The sequence below is a fragment of the Xyrauchen texanus genome, chromosome 38 (genome assembly GCF_025860055.1).
Source record: "Xyrauchen texanus isolate HMW12.3.18 chromosome 38, RBS_HiC_50CHRs, whole genome shotgun sequence".
Taxonomy (NCBI): Eukaryota; Metazoa; Chordata; class Actinopteri; order Cypriniformes; family Catostomidae; genus Xyrauchen; species Xyrauchen texanus.
In genome coordinates, this window is record NC_068313.1 from 37588419 (window position 1) to 37600918 (window position 12500).

Below are 12500 nucleotides of genomic sequence, written 5' to 3' on the forward strand. Positions count from 1 at the left end.
ATTTCCAAACATAATGGTTCATGGATGGACTGTTCACTGAGAAATCGCACAAACACAGACACAGAAGAAACAGAAGTGTGGTGTGTTTTCACATTCAGATGGACATCTTTATTAACACCAGGAGGAGTTTAACATACAGTAAATCAAGGAAAATGGAAAATGGAAAATGGAGCTTTCCGGAGTGATCACACTTTGTATAACAGCACACACACACTCAGGAATCAGGGGCGGAGTCAACCGTCTCCAGGATGTAGAGATTACAGAGTCCTGATTGGTCATCACAGGCTCGTTTCTCCATGACAACAGTTCTGTTGACAGGGGACGTTATCAGTTTAGTACATTGTGTGTATCTAGAAGGTGTGTGTGTGTGTGTGTGTGTGTGTGTGTGTGTGTGTTTACCTGTCGGATCCCACCAGGCGGAAGGTTTTTTTGGGGTCTGTGATTTCCTGCAGGATCTCCGAGAAGCCCTGACCTCTCCTCTGCCAGCCGTGTCTCCAGACCGCGATCAACGTGTCGTCGTGATACACTAAACACACACATGAAGATGCAGTTTGTGGATGATGGAGAGATTTCCTTCATCGGGTTGATGAGACACACAGTCGTGAGCTTTCTTACCCACAGCGTCGATGTCTAGTTTAAAGTTGACGTCAGTCTGTAGGTGTCTGTGGTATTTTGTTGACCCCTCCAAATTGACAGTATATACAGAGTCTGTGAAGACCAACAGAAAAACAGTTTCACCACAAAACCTCATCATCATCATCGCAGCGCCATGACAACAACAGAATTTCACAGTAACATTTTAGTTGATTGACAGATCACGAGTGAGAGAATGTGTGTGTGTGTGTGTGTGTGTGTGTGAAAGTGTGTGTGTGTGTGTGTGTGTGTGAGACTGTGTGTGTGTGTGTGTGTGTGAGTGTGTGTGTGTGTGTGTGTGTGTGTGTGTGTGTGTGAACGGAATATTCCACACACACATGCGCGCTTTGAGGTCCCCTCTCATAAAACAGATGCAACAGATTAACGGCTTTCTGTTGAAGGAATATTCCAGGTTATTTTCGGCTCAAGCTCTACACACCGCACCGGCGTCAGACACCAGACGATAATGTCGACTCATCCCTCCATTTGTAAACAATAAGTGGAAAATTTTCTTGCATGTGAACTATATACACGTTGGATATAAGTTGGTTAGAGAAGTGTAATGTTTAGGTGTTATATTTACTCACAATGCTTCACACCTGCATCACAGACTTCTGCAGCAAAGAATCAATTTCTTACTGAGTATTTATGACTTATTTTACCTTAAAAACATCCTTAAAACAAGAAAAACTTATTTAAGACTAATGATGCACCAATACGAGACCTGGATCGGCACCAGCTCCGATACTGACTGTAGAGCGGAGATGGGCGGGGCTGGAACGACGCACGCCTAGTCCCCAATCCGCCTGATGGGGTGCGCGAGGGATAAAGGCAGCCGGAGACGACAGTTCGAGAGAGACAAGGCAGCTGCCCCGTGCGTGGTTATGTTTGTGTGTTTTTGGTTCGGTTTCGGTCTGTGTCTGGATCCGGACACTCATGCTCCATGTATGTCTGTTATTGATGTGCGTGCATCGTGCTTATGTCATCTTGGCAGGATGCGCTCGCATAAATAGTTTGTCTGTCTCTAGCGACGCAGCTGTGCATTGCACGCACGGGTCGCGAGCTGTCTTCAGGTTGTGCTGAGGCTCGGTCTCTTCGGTCTGAGGTGTTGTGTGTGTGTGTGTGTGGCCGAACTCTCACACAGGTGTCCTGTCTCGTTTTAGTCACCTGTTGCGTGCACCACGTGGCGTTTGCCTCACGATGTACGCTCAGCAGGTTTTGTTGTCTTGTGAGAATGCATGGCATCGCTTTGTTTGGCGTTGCTACACATTCTCTTGTCTTGTTTGTTAGTTGGCATGAGCGTGTATTGTCTAATTGGGAGCGCTCATGCCATTCGGGTGATTTGTTGTCTTGTGAGAATGCATGGCATCGCTTTGGCATTGCTACACATTCTCTCGTCTTGTTTGTCAGTTGGCATGAGCGTATATTGCCTAATTGTGAGCACTCATGCCATTCGGGTGATTTGTTGTCTTGTGAGAATACATGGCATCGCTTTGTTTGGCGTTGCTACACATTCTCTCGTCTTGTTTGTCAGTTGGCATGAGCGTATATTGTCTAATTGTGAGCGCTCATGCCATTCGGGTGATTTGTTGTCTTGTGAGAATACATGGCATCGCTTTGTTTGGCGTTGCTACACATTCTCTCCTCTTGTTTGTCAGTTGGCATGAGTGTATATTGTCTAATTGTGAGCGCTCATGCCATTCGGGTGATTTGTTGTCTTGTGAGAATGCATGGCATCGCTTTGTTTGGCGTTGCTACACATTCTCTCCTCTTGTTTGTCAGTTGGCATGAGCGTATATTGTCTAATTGTGAGCGCTCATGCCATTCGGGTGATTTGTTGTCTTGTGAGAATGCATGGCATCGCTTTGTTTGGCGTTGCTACACATTCTCTCCTCTTGTTTGTCAGTTGGCATGACCGTATATTGTCTAAGTGTGAGCGCTCATGTCATTCGGGTGATTTGTTGTCTTGTGAGAATACATGGCATCGCTTTGTTTGGCGTTGCTACACATTCTCTTGTCTTGTTTGTCAGTTGGCATGAGCGTCTATTGTCTAATTGTGAGCGCTCATGCCATTCGGGTGATTTGTTGTCTTGTGAGAATGCATGGCAACGCTTTGGCGTTGCTACACATTCTCTCGTCTTGTTTGTCAGTTGGCATGAGCGTATATTGCCTAATTGTGAGCACTCATGCCATTCGGGTGATTTGTTGTCTTGTGAGAATGCATGGCATCGCTTTGTTTGGCGTTGCTACACATTCTCTTGTCTTGTTTGTCAGTTGGCATGAGCGTATATTGTCTAATTGTGAGCGCTCATGCCATTCGGGTGATTTGTCATCTTGTGAGAGCACGCAGGTTTGTTATTGTTTCGGTGTCGCCGCATGTCACTCTGTCTTGCGTCATACCCGCCTCCTTGTTTGCCCATTATTAGTTTATAAGTCACACCTGCGCTGTCTGTTAACCTGTTTGATTTCTCCCTATTTTAGTCTCCTCGTGTGTGCGGTCCAGTGCCAGTTCAGTCGGTGTTTCCACTCTTGTGTGTTTCCAGTTGGTCAACAAGTCACGTGATAAGATGCGCGGATTGACGGTCTCTGACGTGGAGGCAACTGAGATTCGTCCTCCGCCACCCTGATTGAGACGAGTCACTACGCCACCACGAGGACTTGGAGCGCATTGGGCGTTCCAGATTGGGGAAAAGAAGGGGAACCCTTCCTTAGGGGGACATTTCTTAAAATCTCCTAACATATGTGTAAGCACTGTTACTCACTGTCAATCAAAACCAGCAGTGTGTCACTGTCCAGCTGATTCAGCTGAACTCTGTCAGCACCGCGACTCTCTGAGACACACAGAAAACAGTGTTAGGACGTTCAGATATTTCATGTGTACTGCTGGATGTGTGTGTGTGTGTGTGTGGATCCGTACCGAGTCCGGTATCAGCGAACCAGGATGTGTTTGAGTTGAGGTCGATGTATCGGAGCTGGACAGGTTGTGTCAGGCTGGTTCCTCTGCTGACTCGGATGTACACCTGTGGATACTCCTGCTCCGGAACCACCAGCATCTCGAACACACGCAGAGGACTCGGCAGCGGGAAATCAAATTGCTGTGAGATCACAATGATACAAGAGTAAACGAGACCACGTGCACACTAACAGGAGGTCACTCTGATCACTTCTGTTTCAATGATGTGAAGCTGATATAACCCTCTGCAACTATATATAAATTGCTCTGTTGGTTTTGACCCGCCACAACAGCATCACTCAACCAATGGCGTGAGTTGGGGGCGGGGCTATCTCTTTGTTTGACCAACTGCAGACGGGGGTGTATCCAGAAAGCTGTTTATTTTTGAAATTCTAAATCTGCCTGGCGGCAACGAGGCCTTCGAGGGACACGTGATTAATGCAAAATGTACATTTCTTATTTTCTTCTCGAGATTTGGCGAAACTCAAGACATCTGAGGCCACATTGACAATGAAATAGTTCCCGGCAGTTGAAGTCACTCACCTTGATGAGCATGAACTTTTGCATGGGCTCATACCACTGCAACAGAACTACACTGCACTCCAGTGCACAACACAGGAACACACACGCCTTCTGAGTGTTCTGAGCTGCACACACACACACACACACACACACACACACACACACACACAGAGTGAAGGTTTAAAATGCTTTATTCATGTAAATATCTTGTTGTGTTCGACTCAAACTGTGATGTGATCTCACCTACTGAACACATTCTGCAGCCTTTTGTATCTGGAATCTTTGTGCTGATTGCAAACTTCCTGTTAAGAGACAATGAGAAAAACTGTGAGATTAAATTGTGTGTGTGAGTGTGTGTGTATAAGTGTGTGTGTGTGTGTGTGTGTGTGTGTGTGTGTTTGTGTGTGTGTTTGTGTGAGTGTGTAAGTGTGTGTGTGTGAGTGTGTGTGTGTGTGTGAGTGTGTGTGTATAAGTGTGTGTGTGTGTGTGTGTGTGTGTGTGTTGTGTGAGTGTGTAAGTGTGTGTGTGTGTGTGTGTGAGTGAACTCTACCCTCCCTAGCAACTGGGCCAATTTGGTTGCTAAGGAGACTCACAGCATGTGGAGGCTCATGCTACTCTACACGATCCACACACAACTCACCACATGCCCCATTGAGAGAACCACTAATCACCACCACGAGGACGTTACCCCATGTGACTCTACCCTCCCTAGCAACCGGGACAATTTGGTTACCCCATGTGACTCTACCCTCCCTAGCAACCGGGCCAATTTGGTTACCTCATGTGACTCTACCCTCCCTAGCAACCGGAGCCAATTTGGTTACCCCATGTGACTCTACCCTCCCTAGCAACCAGGCCAATTTGGTTACCCCATGTGACTCTACCCTCCCTAGCAACCGGGCCAATTTGGTTACCTCATGTGACTCTACCCTCCCTAGCAACCGGAGCCAATTTGGTTACCCCACGTGACTCTACCCTCCCTAGCAACCAGGCCAATTTGGTTACCCCTTGTGACTCTACCCTCCCTAGCAACCGGGCCAATTTGGTTACCCCATGTGACTCTACCCTCCCTAGCAACCAGGCCAATTTGGTTACCCCATGTGACTCTACCCTCCCTAGCAACCGGGCCAATTTGGTTACCCCATGTGACTCTACCCTCCCTAGCAACTGGGCCAATTTGGTTACCTCATGTGACTCTACCCTCCCTAGCAACCGGGCCAATTTGGTTACCCCATGTGACTCTACCCTCCCTAGCAACTGGGCCAATTTGGTTACCTCATGTGACTCTACCCTCCCTAGAAACTGGAGCCAATTTGGTTACCCCATGTGACTATACCCTCCCTAGCAACCAGGCCAATTTGGTTACCCCATGTGACTCTACCCTCCCTAGCAACCGGGACAATTTCGTTGCTAAGGAGACCTGATTGGAGTCATTCACCACACGCCCCATTGAAAGCAAGAACCACATTATAGTGACCACGAGGAGGTTACCCCATGTGACTCTACCCTCCCTAGCAACCGGGCCAATTTGGTTGCTATGGAGACCTGACTGGAGTCACTCAGCACGCCCTGGATTCAAACTCACGACTCCAGGTGTCATTTAAGAGATCATTCGTCATATGTATTTTTGTGTGACAAATGAGGTAGTTACCGCGGCAACAGTCTGTGTGTTGGCAAGGCAACTATCCGGTGCTCTCTGCGCGTCTGTTCGTACAGTTCCTTCAGAGAGTGAGAGTGAAGCTGAGAAGACTTCCCTGTTACACACACACACACACACACACACACACAGACACACACACACACACACACATTATTCAGTTTCATGATAAACTATTTCTTATTTCAAACATCTTTCTGACTGTGACTGAATCTCACCTGACACAGACATTAACACGTTTCCGATGGTGTACAGCCACACACACTTGCCTGGAAAGAGCTGAAGAGGAAGTGTCATTTTAATTGGATATTTCTGGACGAATCAGAGCTTGATAAATGTGATTGGGTTGTTTTCTCTCACCAGCTCCATGGTGGTCTCAGAGCTGTTCAGGTTCAGTGTGAAGATCCCCTCGTCTGCGCCAAAGATCAGGTGTTGATCTGAACACAAACACATGACAATCATCACGGATGTTTCCACGAGCGCTCGTCAGGTCAGCCGTGTGGCCGGGCGTTACCTTTACTGACGGGGTGTTCCCACGGGGTGGAGCAGTTCACCTTCAGCGGACAGCCATGAAACACCTTCCGGAACACGATCTGGCAGAAACACATTATTCACCGTTATTTCATTGTCTTGGGAAGAATTCAAGCAAAAGGAAGTGATGTCACAACACCGTACCGGTGGCTTCTTGATCACAGGACTGACACACTCCACTGGATCCTGAACAACAAACAAACAAACAAACAAACAAACAAACAAAGGCATGTGATGTCAGTGTAACATCTGATGATAATGTCTGCTGTAGATCACAGATTATTGTTACAGTCATATTTGAGTCAGAAAACACAAAACCTCAAGCTTCTGTTTCAGAATCACGTCTAACAGCCAAAAGACTTTATCAAGCTTCACATCCTGACAGCTGTCACGAGACCTCACGAGACGTTCATTACACTTATTTTGTGTTCTGGTCATTTTGACCCAGACGTCTTACAGGTTAAAATGTTTTTGCTTAATCCAATTGAAATAGAATTCCTTGACTTTGTTCACATATTGGATCTAAAGCAAACAAAACATATTCGGATTTTTGGGGTTTTATTTCATTTTGTTGCACTTGTTGTAACACAGTAAATGTCACATTTTCATGCCTCAGATGTGTATATAAGTAATGCACACAGTGTCTGTTTGAGCAATGAAAGTGTGACATTCTTTAACATTCCTTGTGAGAGTGAGACAGGAGGCACCTGTGGAGCTTGTCTGCGTCTTCTGTCCTTTGGTGGCAGTTCAGGAGGCTGAAGTTCTGCAGGAGGATCAGTGTGAAAACTAGAGAATGATGACGGATCTGCAGTACAACAACAACAACAAAACACACACACACACACACACACACACAGACACACAAAGACAGACACACAGAGACAGACACACACACATATACAGACAGACACAGAAACAGACACATCCACAGACACACAGACACATCCACAGACACAGATACAGACACACAGATACAGACACACGGACACAGACACAGACACAGATACACACACACATATACAGACAGACACAGAAACAGACACAGACACAGATACAGACACACAGACACATCCACAGACATAGATACAGACACACGGACACAGACACATCCACAGACACACAGATACAGACACACAGACACATCCACAGACACAGATACAGACACACAGATACAGACACACAGATACAGATACAGACACACAGACACATCCACAGACATAGATACAGACACACGGACACAGACACATCCACAAACACACAGACACATCCACAGACACAGATACAGACACACAGATACAGACACACGGACACAGACACATCCACAGACACACAGATACAGATACACAGACACATCCACAGACACAGATACAGACACACAGATACAGACACACAGATACAGACACACAGACACATCCACAGACATAGATACAGACACACGGACACAGACATCCACAAACACACAGATACAGACACACAGACACATCCACAGACACAGATACAGACACACAGATACAGACACACGGATACAGACACACAGACACATCCACAGACACAGATACAGACACACAGATACACAGATACAGACACACAGACACATCCACAGACAGACATACACACAGATACAGACACAGAGACACAGACAGCCAAAGTCAGAGACAGACACACAGACACACAAAGACAGACACACACAGTCAGAGACAGACACACACACACACACAGATACAGACACACAGACACATCCACAGACACAGACACACACACACACACACAGATACACACACAGATACAGACACACAGACACATTTACAGACACATCCACAGATACAGACACACAGACACACAGATACAGACACATCCACAGACACACAGATACAGACACACAGACACATCCACAGACAGACAGACACACAGATACAGACACAGAGACACAGACAGCCAAAGTCAGAGACAGACACACAGACACAAACACACAGACAAAGACAGACACACACAGTCAGAGACAGACACACACACACACACACACACACACACACACACACACACACACACACAGACACATCCACAGACACACAGATACAGACACACAGATACAGACACATCCGAAGACAGACAGACACACACACACACACACACACACAGATACAGACACACAGACACATCCACAGACACAGACACACACACACACACACACACACACACACACACAGATACACACACAGATACAGACACACAGACACATTTACAGACACATCCACAGATAGACACACAGACACACAGATACAGACACACAGACACATCCACAGACACACAGATACAGACAAACAGACACATCCACAGGCAGACAGACACACAGATACAGACACAGAGACACAGACAGACAAAGTCAGAGACAGACACACAAACACACAGACACACAAAGACAGACACACACAGTCAGAGACAGACACACACAGACACATCCACAGACACACAGATACAGACACACAGATACAGACACATCCGAAGACAGACAGACACACACAGACACAGATACAGCCACACACACAGACACAGATACAGACACATCGACAGACACACAGAGACACACACACACACACACACAGATACAGACACACAGACACATCCACAGACACAGACACACACACACACACACACACACACACACACACACACAGATACAGACACAGAGACAGACACACACACACACACACACACACACACTCAGTCTGTTATGATAGTGACTAAATCATTTCTATAGACTTCATAGAGTTGCTATTTGATTTGTGTGTATTTGTCTGTGTGTGTAAGCTGCTGACCTGAATTCACACTCCGTACAGATCGTGGTCGCGGGATGGGCCTTGTGTGTGTTTGTGTGCCACTGGACGTCCTGAGTAAAGGTGAGGGTCCGCTCACACACAGAGCTTTACCGTGATCCTCGTCTGCAGTCATGCTCTCCCCTGAACTACTGCGGTTCTTCGGCTGCACACACACACACATTTGTACACATGTCATGATTCAGTTATGCTTATTATATTTACTACACCCTAACTCAGCCAATGAAGTGGACTGGGGGTGGGACTATCTGATTAATGACCAATGGCATTCAGGGGCAGTGGTCAGAAACCTGTTTCAAAATGTGTTATTGCTGCAAATACATTTTAAGACACTAGAGCTACAGAAAGTAATAACTGTTCTGTTCAGATGATCCGATTAAGAAAAATTTAAATACTCGCCCTCATGCCATCCCAGATGTGACTTTCTTTCTTCTGCAGGACACAAATGAAGATTTTTAGAAGAATATTTCAGCTCTGTAGGTCCATACAATGCAAGTGAATGGTGACCAGAACTTTTAAGCTCCAAAACGCACATAAAGGCAGCATAAAAGTAATCCAGTGGTTTAATCCATGTCTTCAGAAGTGATATGATAGGTGTGTGTAAGAAAAAGATAAATATTTAAGAGAAATTGTACTGTAAATCTACATTTTCACGTTCACATAAGACTGCAGTGGTTTAATCCATGTATTCAGAAGTGACATGATAGGTGTGGGTGAGAAACAGATCAATATTTAAGTCCTTTTTACTCTAAATTCTCAACTTTGCCCTGTTGGGGGGCGACATGCACGATAAATGCGAATCGGCAAAAACGAAAAAGAAGAATGTGAAAGTGAAAGTGGAGATTTACAGTAAAGTTTCTCTTAAATATTGATATTTTTCTCACACACACCTATCATATCACTTCTGAAGACATGGATTAAACCACTGGAGTCTTATGGAGTACTTTTATGCTGCATTTATGTGCTTTTTGGAGCTTCAAAGTTCTGGTCACCGTTCACTTGCATTATATGGATCTACAGAGCTGAAATATCTTCATGTGTGTTCTGCAGAAGAAAGAAAGTCAAACACATCTGGAACGGCATGAGGGTGATTCAGTGATGAGAGAATTTTCATTTTTGGGTGTACTGTCCCTTTAAGAGTGATAGTGAAAAACTAAACTTAATCTTGTATTTGATGTATTCTCCACAACAATTAAAAAAAATTATTTGTATATGTCTTTGTATTATGCAATGTCAGTTTTTTTTTGGTGGTAACTAGCGTGTTGCTAGGGAATAATATAAGGGTTAAGACATATTTACTGCCTTTACGAAGCTTTTGCAGTATGAGTGAAAAGTTTCCAGCTGTAACATTTATGTTCTGTGACCTGAAATAAGTCTTCTTTAATGTATTGCACAAACTCACTTTAGGAGGAAGAGGAGGAGGAACTTCATCACTGTGCGGCAGCGTGTTACTGAACACAGGAGAGATGACATCAATGACAATGTTTCATTTGTCTTTTATAACACATAAACAGATGAATATGACAGATGAGAGCATTGTTTACTGCGGCTTCGAGAGGAAATATCGTGGACAGGTGACGTACCTCAAAAAATAAGTCGGAGGTCTGTGGATTCAGAGAGAGAATTAGAGATTCACCACAGACACCAAAACCAGATCAAAGATGTTACATAGTTAATGACTATGACCAAAATAATGTGTGTGCGTGAGTGTGTGTGTGTGAGTGTGTGTGTGTGAGTGTGTATGAGTGTGTGTGTGTGTGTGTGTGTGTGTGTGTGAGTGTGTGTGAGTGTGTGTGTGTGAGTGTGAGTGTGTGTGTGAGTGTGTGTGAGTGTGTGTGTGTGTGTGTGTGTGTGCGTGAGTGTGTGTGAGTGTGTATGAGTGTGTGTGTGTGTGTGTGTGTGTGTGAGTGTGTGTGTGTGAGTGTGAGTGTGTGTGTGAGTGTGTGTGAGTGTGTGTGTGTGTGTGTGTGAGTGTGAGTGTGTGTGTGTGTGTGAGTGTGAGTGTGTGTGTGAGTGTGTGTGAGTGTGTGTGTGTGTGTGTGTGTGCGTGAGTGTGTGTGAGTGTGTGTGAGTGTGTGTGTGTGTGAGTGTGTGTGTGTGTGTGTGTATGTGTGAGCGTGTATTTATCACTTTGTGGGGACCAAATGTCCCCATAAGGATAGTAAAACCCGAAATGTTTGACCTTGTGGGGACATTTTGTCGGTCCCCATGAGGAAAACAGCTTATAAATCATACTAAATTATGTTTTTTGAAAATGTAAAAATGCAGAAAGTTTTCTGTGAGGGTTAGGTTTAGGGGTAGGGTTAGGTTTAGGGGATAGAATATAAAGTTTGTACAGTATAAAAGTCATTATGTCTATGGAAAGTCCCCATAAAACATGGAAACACAACATGTGTGTGTGAGTGTGTGTGTGAGTGTGTGTGAGTGTGTGTGTGTGAGTGTGTGTGCATGTGTGTTGTTGTGTGTGTGTGTTGTTGTGTGTGTGTGTGTGTGTGTGTGAGAGTGTGTGCATGTGCGTTGTTGTGTGTGTGTGTTGTTGTGTGTGTGTGTGTGTGTGTGTGAGTGTGTGTGTGTGAGTGTGTGTGCATGTGTGTTGTTGTGTGTGTGTGTGAGAGTGTGTGCATGTGCGTTGTTGTGTGTGTGTGTGTTGTTGTGTGTGTGTGTTGTTGTGAGTGTGAGTGTGTGTTGTTGTGAGTGTGAGTGTGTGTGTGTGTGTTGTTGTGAGTGTGTGAGTGTGTGTGTGTGAGTGTGTGTGCATGTGTGTTGTTGTGTGTGTGTGTTGTTGTGTGTGTGTGTGTGTGTGTGTGTGTGTGAGAGTGTGTGCATGTGCGTTGTTGTGTGTGTGTGTGTTGTTGTGTGTGTGTGTTGTTGTGAGTGTGAGTGTGTGTTGTTGTGAGTGTGAGTGTGTGTGTGTGTGTTGTTGTGAGAGTTTGTGCATGTGTGTGTGTGTGTGAGTGTGTGTGTGTGAGTGTGTGTGCATGTGCGTTGTTGTGTGTGTGTGTGTGTGAGTGTGTGTGCATGTGCGTTGTTGTGTGTGTGTGTTGTGTGTGTGTGTTGTTGTGAGTGTGAGTGTGTGTGTGTGTTGTTGTGAGTGTGAGTGTGTGTGTGTTGTTGTGAGAGTGTGTGCGTGGTGTGTGTGCATGTGTGTTGTTGTGTGTGAGTGTGTGTGCGTGTGCGTTGTTGTGTGTGTGTGTTGTTGTGAGTGTGAGTGTGTGTGTTGTTGTGAGTGTGAGTGTGTGTTGTTGTGAGAGTGTGTGCGTGTGTGTGTGAGTGTGTGAGTGTGTGTGCTTGTGCGTTGTTGTGTGTGTGTGTGTGCGTGTGTGTGTTGTTGTGAGAGTGTGTGTGTGTTGTGTGTGTGCGTGCGTGTGCG

The 12500-nt window shown here is 45.5% G+C and overlaps 1 protein-coding gene across 1 annotated transcript in view; it reads right to left on the minus strand.

The window, feature by feature from the left end:
- Positions 1 to 12500, minus strand: part of LOC127632160 (mitogen-activated protein kinase kinase kinase kinase 5-like) — a 46026-nt gene that overhangs the window by 899 nt on the left and 32627 nt on the right. The window contains exons 17-32 of the mRNA XM_052110746.1: positions 10714 to 10734; positions 10533 to 10581; positions 9113 to 9275; positions 7004 to 7101; positions 6441 to 6482; positions 6280 to 6358; positions 6126 to 6202; positions 5984 to 6044; positions 5760 to 5862; positions 4352 to 4410; positions 4130 to 4233; positions 3551 to 3728; positions 3396 to 3464; positions 616 to 708; positions 400 to 526; positions 1 to 308 (exon numbers count right to left, since the gene is read on the minus strand). The exon at positions 1 to 308 is cut by the window's left edge and continues 899 nt beyond it. Of these exons, the coding sequence (XP_051966706.1) occupies positions 215 to 308; positions 400 to 526; positions 616 to 708; positions 3396 to 3464; positions 3551 to 3728; positions 4130 to 4233; positions 4352 to 4410; positions 5760 to 5862; positions 5984 to 6044; positions 6126 to 6202; positions 6280 to 6358; positions 6441 to 6482; positions 7004 to 7101; positions 9113 to 9275; positions 10533 to 10581; positions 10714 to 10734 (1417 nt within the window). The 3' untranslated portion in view covers positions 1 to 214. The remainder of the gene's footprint in view (positions 309 to 399; positions 527 to 615; positions 709 to 3395; positions 3465 to 3550; positions 3729 to 4129; positions 4234 to 4351; positions 4411 to 5759; positions 5863 to 5983; positions 6045 to 6125; positions 6203 to 6279; positions 6359 to 6440; positions 6483 to 7003; positions 7102 to 9112; positions 9276 to 10532; positions 10582 to 10713; positions 10735 to 12500) is intronic.